Source organism: Ahaetulla prasina, chromosome 17 (genome assembly GCF_028640845.1).
Source record: "Ahaetulla prasina isolate Xishuangbanna chromosome 17, ASM2864084v1, whole genome shotgun sequence".
Classification (NCBI taxonomy): domain Eukaryota; kingdom Metazoa; phylum Chordata; class Lepidosauria; order Squamata; family Colubridae; genus Ahaetulla; species Ahaetulla prasina.
In genome coordinates this window covers 967,698-980,016 of record NC_080555.1, presented here as the reverse complement: position 1 = coordinate 980,016, position 12,319 = coordinate 967,698, and the positions used below count along the sequence as shown (strand labels likewise).

Sequence of the window (12,319 nt, the reverse complement as noted above, 5' to 3'; positions counted from 1 at the left end):
CACACACACAAAACTTAAAGACTGCCTGTGATTAAGTCAACACCTGGGCTCAGACCAAGCCTTGATGACGTCTCCATCTCACTTCCTTGAGTTGAGTGTTTTTCTGTCAATCCTGACATGTTCCACCTTGTTTTTAGCCTCTTAAATAGTTTATAAGCGTAAAAACCTGTCCAGCTTGGTAGGAGCATTAAACAAAACCAGGACTTGTTTATATTACCAAATTGAGACCCTCCATAGTAACAGCAGCCCAAAAATATGTTCCATGACTTTCCCCCTACCTGTAAGATCAGATTGATAACTTTGAAAACAAATGATTATTCCAGAGATAAATAGGCAAAGTTTTCTATAGCATAAAACAGTGTTTCTCAACCTGTGGTCCATGGACCCTGGGGAGGGGGCTATGATGTCATCACAGGGGGCCCACGAAGACTTGAAGAAATGTTATGATTTAAATCTTAAGTCTTTGGGGGGCTCCGTGGCTACAAAGGGTATTTAAAGGGGGGCCGTGGCGAAGAAAAGGTTCAAAACCACTGGAATAAAAGATCTTTTTTTTAAAAAAAACAAAAACTACCCTGTCTATTCCCCTTCCTCTTTACTCCCTGGCCAGTGGAAGCTGAGTGGTGTGATCCTCCTGTTTTTTTAAAATCAAAGCAGTGCATTACTCTCTATTAATGAATTGAATGTTTCTCCTTCGTTTGTCAACCGTGCTAACTTAAAAAAAAACTAAAAAAAAACAAAAGTCTTTTTTTCCCCCCCTTTGCCTGTAAACAAGAAAACGAAAAGACCAAAAAAGTTGGAACGAAAGCTGTACATTTTATACCAAAGTTTTTTCTTCTTGAATACCTCATCCTGTAGCTGTTTGTGGTGAAATGTTATTCAGAGAAAGTAAACGTCCTTAAACCGAAGCACAACGGAGCTGTTTTATGCGCAAGGGCGGGAGGGGAGGGGGTGGGATTATGGGAAAGTGGGGTGACTTAACTTTTTTTAAAAAGGGGAATTCTGAGATCTAGAGAGCGTCTTCTGCTGCACCAAGTTAGTAACCCAGTTCTAGGCATTAGTAGGGATTCTCACCGACTTACCTAGCTGCTGCAACCTTTTACTCTTCCCATCCAGCCCGAAGGTTCTTCTGAATTTTCCAATCCAAATTTCTTCCTCCATCTACGACATTGGAGGAAATGTTCAGCGGGCTTTAAAATCTACTTAAAGGGTCTTAAATCCATCCGTTTTGCACGTTAGAAACCTCCCGCAATATTTTTTTTCTAACATAACCACCACAAAAAAAAATTTTTTTTAAAAATTACAGGGGACACAATCACAACTTTCAAAGGAAAGGAAAGAGTTTAATAACAAGGCAACGGCCTCTAGAGACTACAAACCCACAGAAACCATGGTTCTTCAAGACCCTGAACAGACCGGGAGGAGTCGAGGCCTCAACTGTGTGTTGTAGCAGCTTCAAAGGGTCAGTTCTAACTCGTGGCTCAGGCAGCCTCAACACACCTCTGGGAACACATGGTAAGGCACTAAACTAAAGTACACTGAGTTGTGAGCAGAATCACAAGCATTAAGGTACAATTTTACGTAGTAGGTCCGGAATTCAGCTTCCTTTTGAATTCGGCTTCAGGTTTCTAGATCTCATGGTTCTGAAAACAGGCTTTTAAAGCATGCCATTCGAGGCCAACGGACCTCTTAAAAGTCTCACAAGGTAAGTCGAATAAAACAGAATGGTTTTATCCCAACCCCTTTCAAGAAAAACCTATAACCAGTTTGTAACAATGCATTCTGGCTTCGGTGGTTGCCAGTACAGGGTTGAACTCTTAAATTCGATGCACTTTAATCTAACTGGGGTGCATCTGAACGGCTGCGCCAGGAGGAAGGAAACAAACCACCTGGAGCGGTCACTCTTAAATTGCCAAGACTCTCCGCACCACCTTTACTTTCAAAAAGCAGAAACCAAACACGGGGCAAGATTGCATAGAGGCGCGTGCTGTAATTCGGCAAACAGAAGAACAGCATGAGAAGGAAGGAAAGAAGGAAGAAAGAAAGAAGGAAGGAAAAGCAAAAGGAACGGATGGGGGAAAAAAAGAAAAACCCGGCAGGACAAAAAAAATGAGGTTGGGGTCGTGAGGTTTAAAAAATGGAACAGACACACCCATTGAAATGAATCCCCCTCCTCCATACGGGGGGGGGGAGAGGAGGATCTGAGAGCAAAGTGGGGGGCAGAGCGAAAGAACTGTCCTTTTGTCCCAGACGCAGCCCCTCCTTCATTTTAACTTGAGGGGGTCTCGGAAAAAAAATCAACCAGGGATCCAGAGCAACGTGCAAACTTCTTGGCTGATCCCCCGATCCCTAGAAGGAGGTGTGTCTCTCTCTCTGTGTGTGTGTGTGTGTGTGTGTGTAGGTAGGGCTGTAACAGAATTGAGCTCTCCAGGCCCAGCTTCAAAGGCCGACGGTGGGCCTGGCAAGCCGCAGTCACCAAAAGCCCAGGAAGGTGGGAAGATACCACCAAGCCATGGGCTCCCTTCCTGGAGGAGAAAAAGGCCGAAGCCGCTTGGAACCACTTCATGCGCCAGAAAGGTTTAGGATTTATTGAAGGCCGCCAACACGGCCCAGATCATCTCGGTGCCCGCTGCCTTGGCGGCCTCCCCCTCTGGGTCCCTATCCATCAGATCCTTGGACCTATTCATCGCCACATCGTACTTCTCATCCACCAGGCTGGCAAAGACGTTCTCCAGGACGTCCGAGGCGTGAGCCAGGACCAGCAGCGCCAAAGTCCTCCTGTCCATGCGGTGGGGGTCGTTGACCCACCTGTCGAGGAGGCTCTCCTGAAGCCGCTTCACCAGCCGCTGCTTCTCCGTGGTGTTGGTGACCGGGTGGGTGGTCATGTCGAAGAGGAGGAAGTTCTGCTTCTCGGTGGTCAGGATGCCCTTCTCCACCAGGTTCTTGGCAATCCGCTCGCGGACGTTGCGGAGCTGGTACTGCAGCTTGAAGGGGTTCCAGGTTTCACCTGCAAAGGAGGGGACCGTTCGGAGTCACGAGTGTCTTTCCCGGAGGATCCAAAAGTTCACTCTGCGGGCAAATTGTGACGGAAGCCCCCAACCGCTTTGGATAGGCCAGCCTGAAAACGTTTCCCTCCCCCTTTATTCTCTTCAGTCCTAGTTTTTTAAAGATCATCTCCAAAACATATGGATTTATATCCACTACAAACCAATTCTCTGTTTACCCCTGGGTAATGTGTTACACCCAACATTTTGGACAAAGTTAAAAGCTGACTCGATGATCGCTGGAATCCCAACTCTTGGAAGAAGCTAATTTGATTTCTCCCTTTGGGGTTGACGGTCACTGCAATTTCTGGACAATGGTTTATACTGGTAGCTGAATGTGTCCCTAAAACAAGCTAATGCTGGCTTCTTCAACGATTTAACGGTTCACTAATTTCCCTTCCGCCCAAATCTATGCATTGCACTGAGCCATAAAGTACACCATTTTCTGTTTTTTTTAAATTATTATTTGAGCTGTGACGGCTTGAAAGCACAGAGTTACAATTGAGTCGGCTTTGGCCAACTTCAACCGATTCCACAAAACCCAGGCTCACTGCAACCCATGACCCCCAAATGCAGAAACCAACAAGCCCAGGGAAGGAGGTTTCCACACTGCAGGTAAAAGGCAAGCATTTTGCAGGGGGCCGACGGCTGCGATCTGAGAGGTGAGGTCCGCAGGCCCGCAACGCAGTCGTTCAATCTCTCTTACCCGTAAGCAACTCAATCCAGGTTTGCACCGTCTCGGGTGGCTCGGTGGCCTTGAGATGGCGGAGGGTCTCATCAAGCAGCACATCTCCAGTTGGGGCATCCGACTTGATGAGGACCTGAGTGAGAGAAGAAAATGGGGGTCCGTGCGCTGAAGTGGTGAAGGCACCGCAGCCCTGAAGAGGACGGGCGAGCAGGGAAGGCAAATCCTGCTGTCAAGGTTCCAAGTAATACGTCCCCAACAATGAGAACTCCAAGGCAGTTCCTCAAAGAACATTTTATTGGGACATATCAAATTGGTGGAAAAACGGTTCTAAGTTCCGGTTTTAAGTAAAACTTTATCACTTCCCCCCAGAGTCACCGGTCACATGGTCCAATCAACATATAGCCCAGTTGCCATGTGACCACAGTCTCCACCTTTCGAACACCTGCACCAGCGTCCTTGATTCCCAGGAGAGAGAATTTTATTTTGGCTGCAACATCCCAGCTATCTCTACTCCCACCCACCCCTCCCTGGCCCCTTTGCCCCAGGCTGCGTCAGCCCTGAAGCAGTGCGAAAAGAAACCTCCTTAAGAGGAAAACTACAGAAAAGAAAATGGCCACAGTTAAGGCAGCTTCAAGGTTGACACCTACCTTTCGATCCAGCAGGCGCTTTTTCCTCATGGACTGGGGCTCCAGCTGTACCCTCCCTCGCATGGCCAGCTCAATTAGGATGCCCCCTCGCAGGCCCGAAGAAATGCAGTCATTCCAGAAGGATGTGTAGCCCTGAGAGGATGAGGAAAGCAGAGGTCAACGGAGGGAGTTCAGCACTTCCTAAAGTGCACACACAGCAAATCCCCCTGGTCCTGCCAGCCTTTGCCCACAGGTTAATTCCCCAGCACATTTTGCATAATTGTTATACATCCTGACACACAAACATCAGCCATAGGTCCTCCCTTACTTGTCAATTTAATAATGGGAGCAAAAGGCCCCACACCAGTTCTTGATAAAAGGGTGTGAAAATAGAAGCAGCGAAACTATCATTAAATTCAGATTTTCAGAAAATGTGCCTCCGAGAAGGAAGACAGTATCCATAAGTGCAGAGTTTAAATCCAAGATATTAAACCTTGACACTTAAGATACACTGAATTCAGTGTCATATTTTACAACTTGCATTCTTTTATCAGGCAAGTGTGGGGAAAAAATCAGTCATGTTGTATCTTATCTGTTCATTTTTTTTTCTTTTGCCTGGTGATTCTGAGATTACATAATTATAAGTCAATTAGGATAATGGCTACAAACTTTGTAATGATGCCTAATAACCAAGCATGCTAGCTGTGATTGCTTTTTTTTAAAAAAAGGCCCAGCTAGGTTAATAATATATTTCTTTAGATTGTATTTCCAACTTTGACAGCAGAGATAGGGAGGTTATACCGGAAATAATTGTAGCAGAGAACATTTGGATGAAATGTGGACACAAATAGAAAAACAAACAGATGTTTTGCGGTTCCTGTATGTCTAGAACACACGTACAGATTACCATCAAATCTTTCAAATATGCAAATACTCGTAAAACACCAACTTTCCTTTCCTTCTCAACATCCAATTAAATCGTTACACAGTTCCTGAAAGTAATGGAGGAAAAATGGGATTTTAAAAACCATCTGTAGTTTTTAAATGAGGCAAAACATTTTAATATGTAGAACTCAGCACCGTTTTGAAAATCTGCACTCAATTCATTGTTTTATGATGCTTATAAATCTCTTGGCTGTTTAGTCTGTGTTTTTCCTACTTTTTTCTTTCTTTCTCTCATTTTGCATGTCTTCTTTCTCCTAAAGGGTTGATAAGTAAATCATAAGAAGAAGAAAAGGAAGTGGGACATTTATCTCACTATTGCAACAAGCTAATGGTATAGGGGTCTCCTGCTTGAGCAGGGGGTTGGACTAGAAGACCCCCAAGGTCCCTTCCAGCTCTATTCTGATCGAAAGCGATTCTAACTTGTCTTTGAACTAAATTTGAATTCAATTCCTTTTGGCTCCATTTCAAGCCAAACACAATTTTACTGTCCATTTATGACTTCTGTCAGTCAAAACGATACAAATAGAGGATTTTGCTGCACCTTTTTTACAAACAAGAGAAGCAAATCCCGATTACAAGTCTTGGGAATCCCATCCTTAAGAAGGTAAAAAGGTGTTTATCCCACCGATTCTTTTAACAACCAATTTTAACCGATTCCTAACAAACAGGAAGCAGCAGGTGAAGCTAAGCAAGATCACATCAAATACCTGTACAATTAGCACAGGGGCCCCCCAAGGCTGTGTGCTCTCCCCACTTCTCTTCTCTCTGTATACCAATGACTGCATCTCCAATGATCCATCTGTTAAGCTACTGAAGTTCGCAGATGACACAACAGTGATTGGTCTCATTCGAGACAATGATGAATCCGCATATAGACGAGAGGTCGAACGACTAGCCTTGTGGTGCAACCAAAACAATCTGGAACTGAACACACTCAAAACCGTAGAAATGGTGGTAGACTTTAGGAGAAACCCTTCCATACTTCCACCTCTCACAATACTTGACAACAGTAGAAACCTTCAAATTTCTGGGTTCTACCATTTCGCAAGATCTCAAATGGACAGCTAACATCAAAAACATCATTAAAAAAGGACAACAAAGAATGTTCTTTCTGCGCCAACTCAGTAAGCTCAAACTGCCCAAGGAGCTGCTGATCCAATTCTACAGAGGAATTATTGAGTCTGTCATTTGCACCTCTATAACTGTCTGGTTCGGTTCTGCAACCCAACAAGAAAAACACAGACTTCAGAGGATAATTAGAACTGCAGAAAAAATAATTGCTACCAACCTGCCTTCCATTGAGGACCTGTATACTGCACGAATCAAGAAGAGGGCCGTGAAAATATTTGCAGATCCCTCGCATCCTGGACATAAACTGTTTCAACTCCTACCCTCAAAACGACGCTATAGAGCACTGCACACCAGAACAACTAGACACAAGAACAGTTTTTTCCCCGAAGGCCATCACCCTGCTAAACAAATAATTCCATCAACACTGTCAAACTATTTACTGAATCTGCACTACTATTAATCTTCTCATAGTTCCCATCACCAATCTCTTTCCACTTATGTCTGTATGACTATAACTTGTTGCTGGCAATCCTTATGATTTATATTGATATATTGACCATCAATTGTGTTGTAAATGTTGTACCTTGATGAACGTATCTTTTCTTTTATGTACACTGAGAGCATATGCACCAAGACAAATTCCTTGTGTGTCCAATCACACTTGGCCAATAAAAATTCTATTCTATTCTATTTAATTGGTGATTCAATTTGGTATCCCCTATTGTAAAAAAAAAAAAAGCTATGCATTCTTCTACAATCCCTCTATTCAGTCTTTTACGATTAGCTTCCAGGTCTGCAAAATTAGGAAATCCAGGATGGGAGCTACATCTGGACACTGTTAGTAGGGACAATCAAGGAAAGGCCCCATCAGTTTCTCTCTGAGTGAACTTGCCACGTGTGTCCAGAGTCCCCATGGAAGAGCAGGAAATGAAGCTGAGAAAAAGCCACAGAACAGGTGCAGCTAGAATTAGGACACTGGAAATTTAAACATTGTCCCCAAAGGGCAAGGAGTTATGTACACAACACACCAAGGTTAAATGCTGGTTTGTTATGTTACAGCCTCCAAGTGCAAATTCCGGCTTCTTACGGAGCATTTCCTACTTTTTTCTTTCTTTCTCTCATTTTGCATGTCTTCTTTCTCCTAAAGGGTTGATAAGTAAATCATAAGAAGAAGAAAAGGAAGTGGGACATTTATCTCACTATTGCAACAAGCTAATGGTATAGGGGTCTCCTGCTTGAGCAGGGGTTGGACTAGAAGACCCCAAGGTCCTTCCAGCTCTATTCTGATCGAAAGCGATTCTAACTTGTCTTTGAACTAAATTTGAATTCAATTCCTTTTGGCTCCATTTCAAGCCAAACACAATTTTACTGTCCATTTATGACTTCTGTCAGTCAAAACGATACAAATAGAGGATTTTGCTGCACCTTTTTTACAAACAAGAGAAGCAAATCCCGATTACAAGTCTTGGGAATCCCATCCTTAAGAAGGTAAAAAGGTGTTTATCCCACCGATTCTTTTAACAACCGATTTTAACCGATTCTAACAAACAGGAAGCAGCAGGTGAAGCTAAGCAAGATCACATCAAATACCTGTACAATTAGCACAAGGGCCCCCAAGGCTGTGTGCTCTCCCCACTTCTCTTCTCTCTGTATACCAATGACTGCATCTCCAATGATCCATCTGTTAAGCTACTGAAGTTCGCAGATGACACAACAGTGATTGGTCTCATTCGAGACAATGATGAATCCGCATATAGACGAGAGGTCGAATGACTAGCCTTGTGGTGCAACCAAAACAATCTGGAACTGAACACACTCAAAACCGTAGAAATGGTGGTAGACTTTAGGAGAAACCCTTCCATACTTCCACCTCTCACAATACTTGACAACACAGTATCAACAGTAGAAACCTTCAAATTTCTGGGTTCTATCATATCGCAAGATCTCAAATGGACAGCTAACATCGAAAACATCATTAAAAAAGGACAACAAAGAATGTTCTTTCTGCGCCAACTCAGTAAGCTCAAACTGCCCAAGGAGCTGCTGATCCAATTCTACAGAGGAATTATTGAGTCTGTCATTTGCACCTCTATAACTGTCTGGTTCGGTTCTGCAACCCAACAAGAAAAACACAGACTTCAGAGGATAATTAGAACTGCAGAAAAAATAATTGCTACCAACCTGCCTTCCATTGAGGACCTGTATACTGCACGAATCAAGAAGAGGGCCGTGAAAATATTTGCAGATCCCTCGCATCCTGGACATAAACTGTTTCAACTCCTACCCTCAAAACGACGCTATAGAGCACTGCACACCAGAACAACTAGACACAAGAACAATTTTTTCCCCGAAGGCCATCACTCTGCTACACAAATAATTCCTCAACACTGTCAGACTATTTACTGAATCTGCACTACTATTAATCTTCTCATAGTTCCCATCACCAATCTCTTTCCACTTATGACTGTATGACTATAACTTGTTGCTGGCAATCCTTATGATTTATATTGATATATTGACCATCATTTGTGTTGTAAATGTTGTACCTTGATGAAGGTATCTTTTCTTTTATGTACACTGAGAGCATATGCACCAAGACAAATTCCTTGTGTGTCCAATCACACTTGGCCAATAAAAATTCTATTCTATTCTATTTAATTGGTGATTCAATTTGGTATCCCCTATTGTAAAAAAAAAAAAAAGCTATGCATTCTTCTACAATCCCTCTATTCAGTCTTTTACAATTAGCTTCCAGGTCTGCAAAATTAGGAAATCCAGGATGGGAGCTACATCTGGACACTGTTAGTAGGGACAATCAAGGAAAGGCCCCATCAGTTTCTCTCTGAGTGAACTTGCCACGTGTGTCCAGAGTCCCCATGGAAGAGCAGGAAATGAAGCTGAGAAAAAGCCACAGAACAGGTGCAGCTAGAATTAGGACACTGGAAATTTAAACATTGTCCCCAAAGGGCAAGGAGTTATGTACACAACACACCAAGGTTAAATGCTGGTTTGTTATGTTACAGCCTCCAAGTGCAACTTCCGGCTTCTTAGGGAGCATTTCCCTACTCTTTATCTATGATGGCCAAAGTTACAGGACTTTCTGCGCACATACTTGACCGGCAAAAATGCGGGCCCCAAGTTTCCTATTGTTCCACCCTGGAGAAGAGAGCCAAGCTGGCATGGGCTGCTGTTTCCTGGTTTTTGATTAAATCGGGTTCTGTTTGTTGAGAACTGAATCAAGAGAAAGCGTCTCTTCTCCTGCCAATGGCATTAAATTAACATTTCAGGAGTTAACGTGACATCATTGGCTGACCAAGCCAGAAATACATTAGTAATGATAGCTGGATTGGCAATGCCCAAGGAGGAAATTTTGCTTCTCCCACAACCCTCCTTACTCCCATCAAACTTTTCTAATTAGGGGAAAGTTATGAGCCTTGGAGTTGGCAAAAAAAAAAAACCTTGACAAACTGGTTTGCTGGTAAAACAAATGCCAGAGGGATCAGTTTACTGCGGCTTTAAAATACAAACCACCCATCATAATGAACTCCACTCCTTCATACAAGCACTGTTAAAATTGCAACTGAATCTTCGATGATCTTAGTCAAAGAGGAAGCAGAATCCGACACTGGATTTCAATTTTCTGACTTGATTGAACTTTTCTTTGCCCCTTCACATCATGTTGCAAAGCTGCTGTGTTGTTTTTCTTAACGCTGCTGGCTTGTTTAGGAAACTTGTTTTAGTTGTGCAGAGTTGTTACCAAATTGAGCTTATTTCCGAGTACCTTTTGTTGCTTACAAACCAAAAATCTAAATTCTGTACACTGTCAGGGGCCTTATTGGGAAAAGAGATGGCACTGTAAATAGGAAAGGACCCCCAACGCGAGAGATCCAGTCGGATCCTACCTCTTTGTCCTTCAGACCCAAAAGCAAGATCTCTTCCATGAGAGTAAGACGGATGTCCTTGCAGTCGCCGGGATCCTCTTCCCCCAAAGTCTGGTTGACCACGGCATGTTCTTCGGCCTCCAGCCGCTTGTCTGCATGCCTCCCGACTTCCACACGTTTCCCTCGATGGATCAACGTTGTCATGGCTTCTTTGCTGGGTGTGTAAGCCTAACGGAAACACCATTGTATAAGCAGCCGTTGATTGTGCCATCTGTGCTCACTTGCCAGGCCTCTCAACGGCCGTGTGAAGAAACCCCTCAAATCCCAGGCAACCTCCCCATAGCAACTCCCCATATAGACTTTAGGCCCTGCCCCACACGCATGACCCAAATCCACAACCTAGAACACATTCTTTGTGGGGAAGTGAGGAACAGACCCCACGCTCAGAAGACAGGATTCTTTCTACGTGAACTCTACAGCCTTCAAAAAAAAAAAAAACAGCTCATCTATTATGCTAAACCACAGTTTGCTCAATCTTGATTTAATGAATCAACCCCAAGGTAATCAAAGTATCAAATAACGACCACAGGGACTTGAAAACAACAGACTAATTGTTTTATAAAACAACATACAAGTTTCGCTTATTAGCTTACCAAGGGTGGTTTGCAAGCAAGTTCTAAACTTGGTTTCCATGGGATCCAGATGTGTTGGGACCAGAGTTCCCAGAGTTCCTATGCCAGTGAGAATTCTGGGAGCTGTAGTACCAATACAATCCAAAGGCTATTCCCCCTTCTGTTTCTAAATGCCGACCACAGAAAACATAGCATTTCAACCATCTTGTAGAGGCAGCTAGTTAAAGTTGGAATGGACTACACAGGACAGTAATCCTTATTGAGTAACCATTTTGCCAAAGAACCTGATGCAAAGACTCTCCCTTATTTTCCCAGCCAGGTTTTGAGAGCGAATGTTAAAAAGAATGGTTTTTTTTTTAAAAAAAAGCTATGATAAATCCGTAAGATAGGCAAAATAGGCAGCAGCATCCAAGGCTCGTTCAGGGAGCACTTAGTCCATGAAAGAGGGCCCAATCTTGAGCAAACAGGAACCTGGCTGCATCAGGTGAGGACACCCCTTTGCATGTGATGAAAGAGGAACTGTATATGTGGCAGCCATGGGGCAGAAAATTAAAGGGTTTGAAAAGGTGGCTTCGGTTCTATTCCTGAGCCTTTCGGGTGGAAATAAATCATGGCAAATGTCAGTTTAAAAGGCGACCCCTTGGGAGGTGTGGGCAGGAAGGAGAAAGAAGCCATCCCAACTCTGGTTTCACAAGGAGCAAACCCTCCAGGGGAAAAGGGATTTGAATACACGTGTTTTCTCTCTCTCTCTCTCCAAATAGAGACCTGGGTTTTCCCTACCCGACAAACGCCGAGGGGGGCTGCACGGCCTGCCCTCAGCCCCTTTTGCACAGCACCCTCCTCATTTGCAAGCTGCTCCCCCGTTACAAGCAGGGCTGGTTCCCCATGGGGGGGAGCAGAAGAGAAGCCCCCCCCACCATTTCCACCTGCTCCTGCCAATGGAAGAAATCGTCCTCGCTCCTCTATGTCATCTATGGCTATGCTTTGCTTCTCCCCCACTCCCTTGCACCAACCCTTACCCGCACTCCTGGCTCTGCCTTCCCAGCCGCTGCTCAGCCTCCCTCCTCGCCCTTCTCCACCTCCTGGGGCAGCCGGCAGCCCCGGTAGACGAGCGCGCCTGGCTTCCTGGGTCACCTACGGGAAGGAAAGAGGAGAGAAGAAAAGCCCCAAAGACTCCCCCATCGCTTCCTGGTGTCCCCGGGAAACGTATCCCGGTAGTCGCGCCGGGGGCCAATGGGAGCAGAGGCAGCCGCCAAAACCGCCAATCGACTGCTGGGGGAGGCGGGGCTTCCCTCTCCCTCCCCCTCCCCTTCCCCCCCACCCCGGCTACTCGCAAAGTTGCCAAGTGGGCAGGATGGATAGTCCGGGAGGCGGGTGGGATCAGCCCGCCTGATTGACGGACGCGGCGGCCAATGGGGGCGCGGAGAGTGGCTTT

The 12,319-nt window shown here is 44.7% G+C and overlaps 1 protein-coding gene across 3 annotated transcripts in view; it reads right to left on the bottom strand.

The window, feature by feature from the left end:
* Nucleotides 1-12,090, bottom strand: part of GOLPH3L (golgi phosphoprotein 3 like) — a 46,596-nt gene extending 34,506 nt beyond the window's left edge. For 2 of the 3 annotated variants that reach the window (XM_058160251.1, XM_058160250.1), the window contains exons 1-6: nucleotides 11,904-12,090; nucleotides 10,274-10,480; nucleotides 4,377-4,508; nucleotides 3,748-3,862; nucleotides 2,806-3,004; nucleotides 1,080-1,158 (exon numbers count right to left, since the gene is read on the bottom strand). In XM_058160251.1, the coding sequence (XP_058016234.1) occupies nucleotides 1,080-1,158; nucleotides 2,806-3,004; nucleotides 3,748-3,862; nucleotides 4,377-4,508; nucleotides 10,274-10,456 (708 nt within the window). In that variant the 5' untranslated portion in view covers nucleotides 10,457-10,480; nucleotides 11,904-12,090. Of the gene's footprint in view, nucleotides 1-1,079; nucleotides 1,159-2,571; nucleotides 3,005-3,747; nucleotides 3,863-4,376; nucleotides 4,509-10,273; nucleotides 10,481-11,903 lie in introns of those variants that run through there. The other variant, XM_058160248.1, reaches the window with a different exon arrangement.
* Between the last annotated feature and the right edge of the window lie 229 nt (nucleotides 12,091-12,319).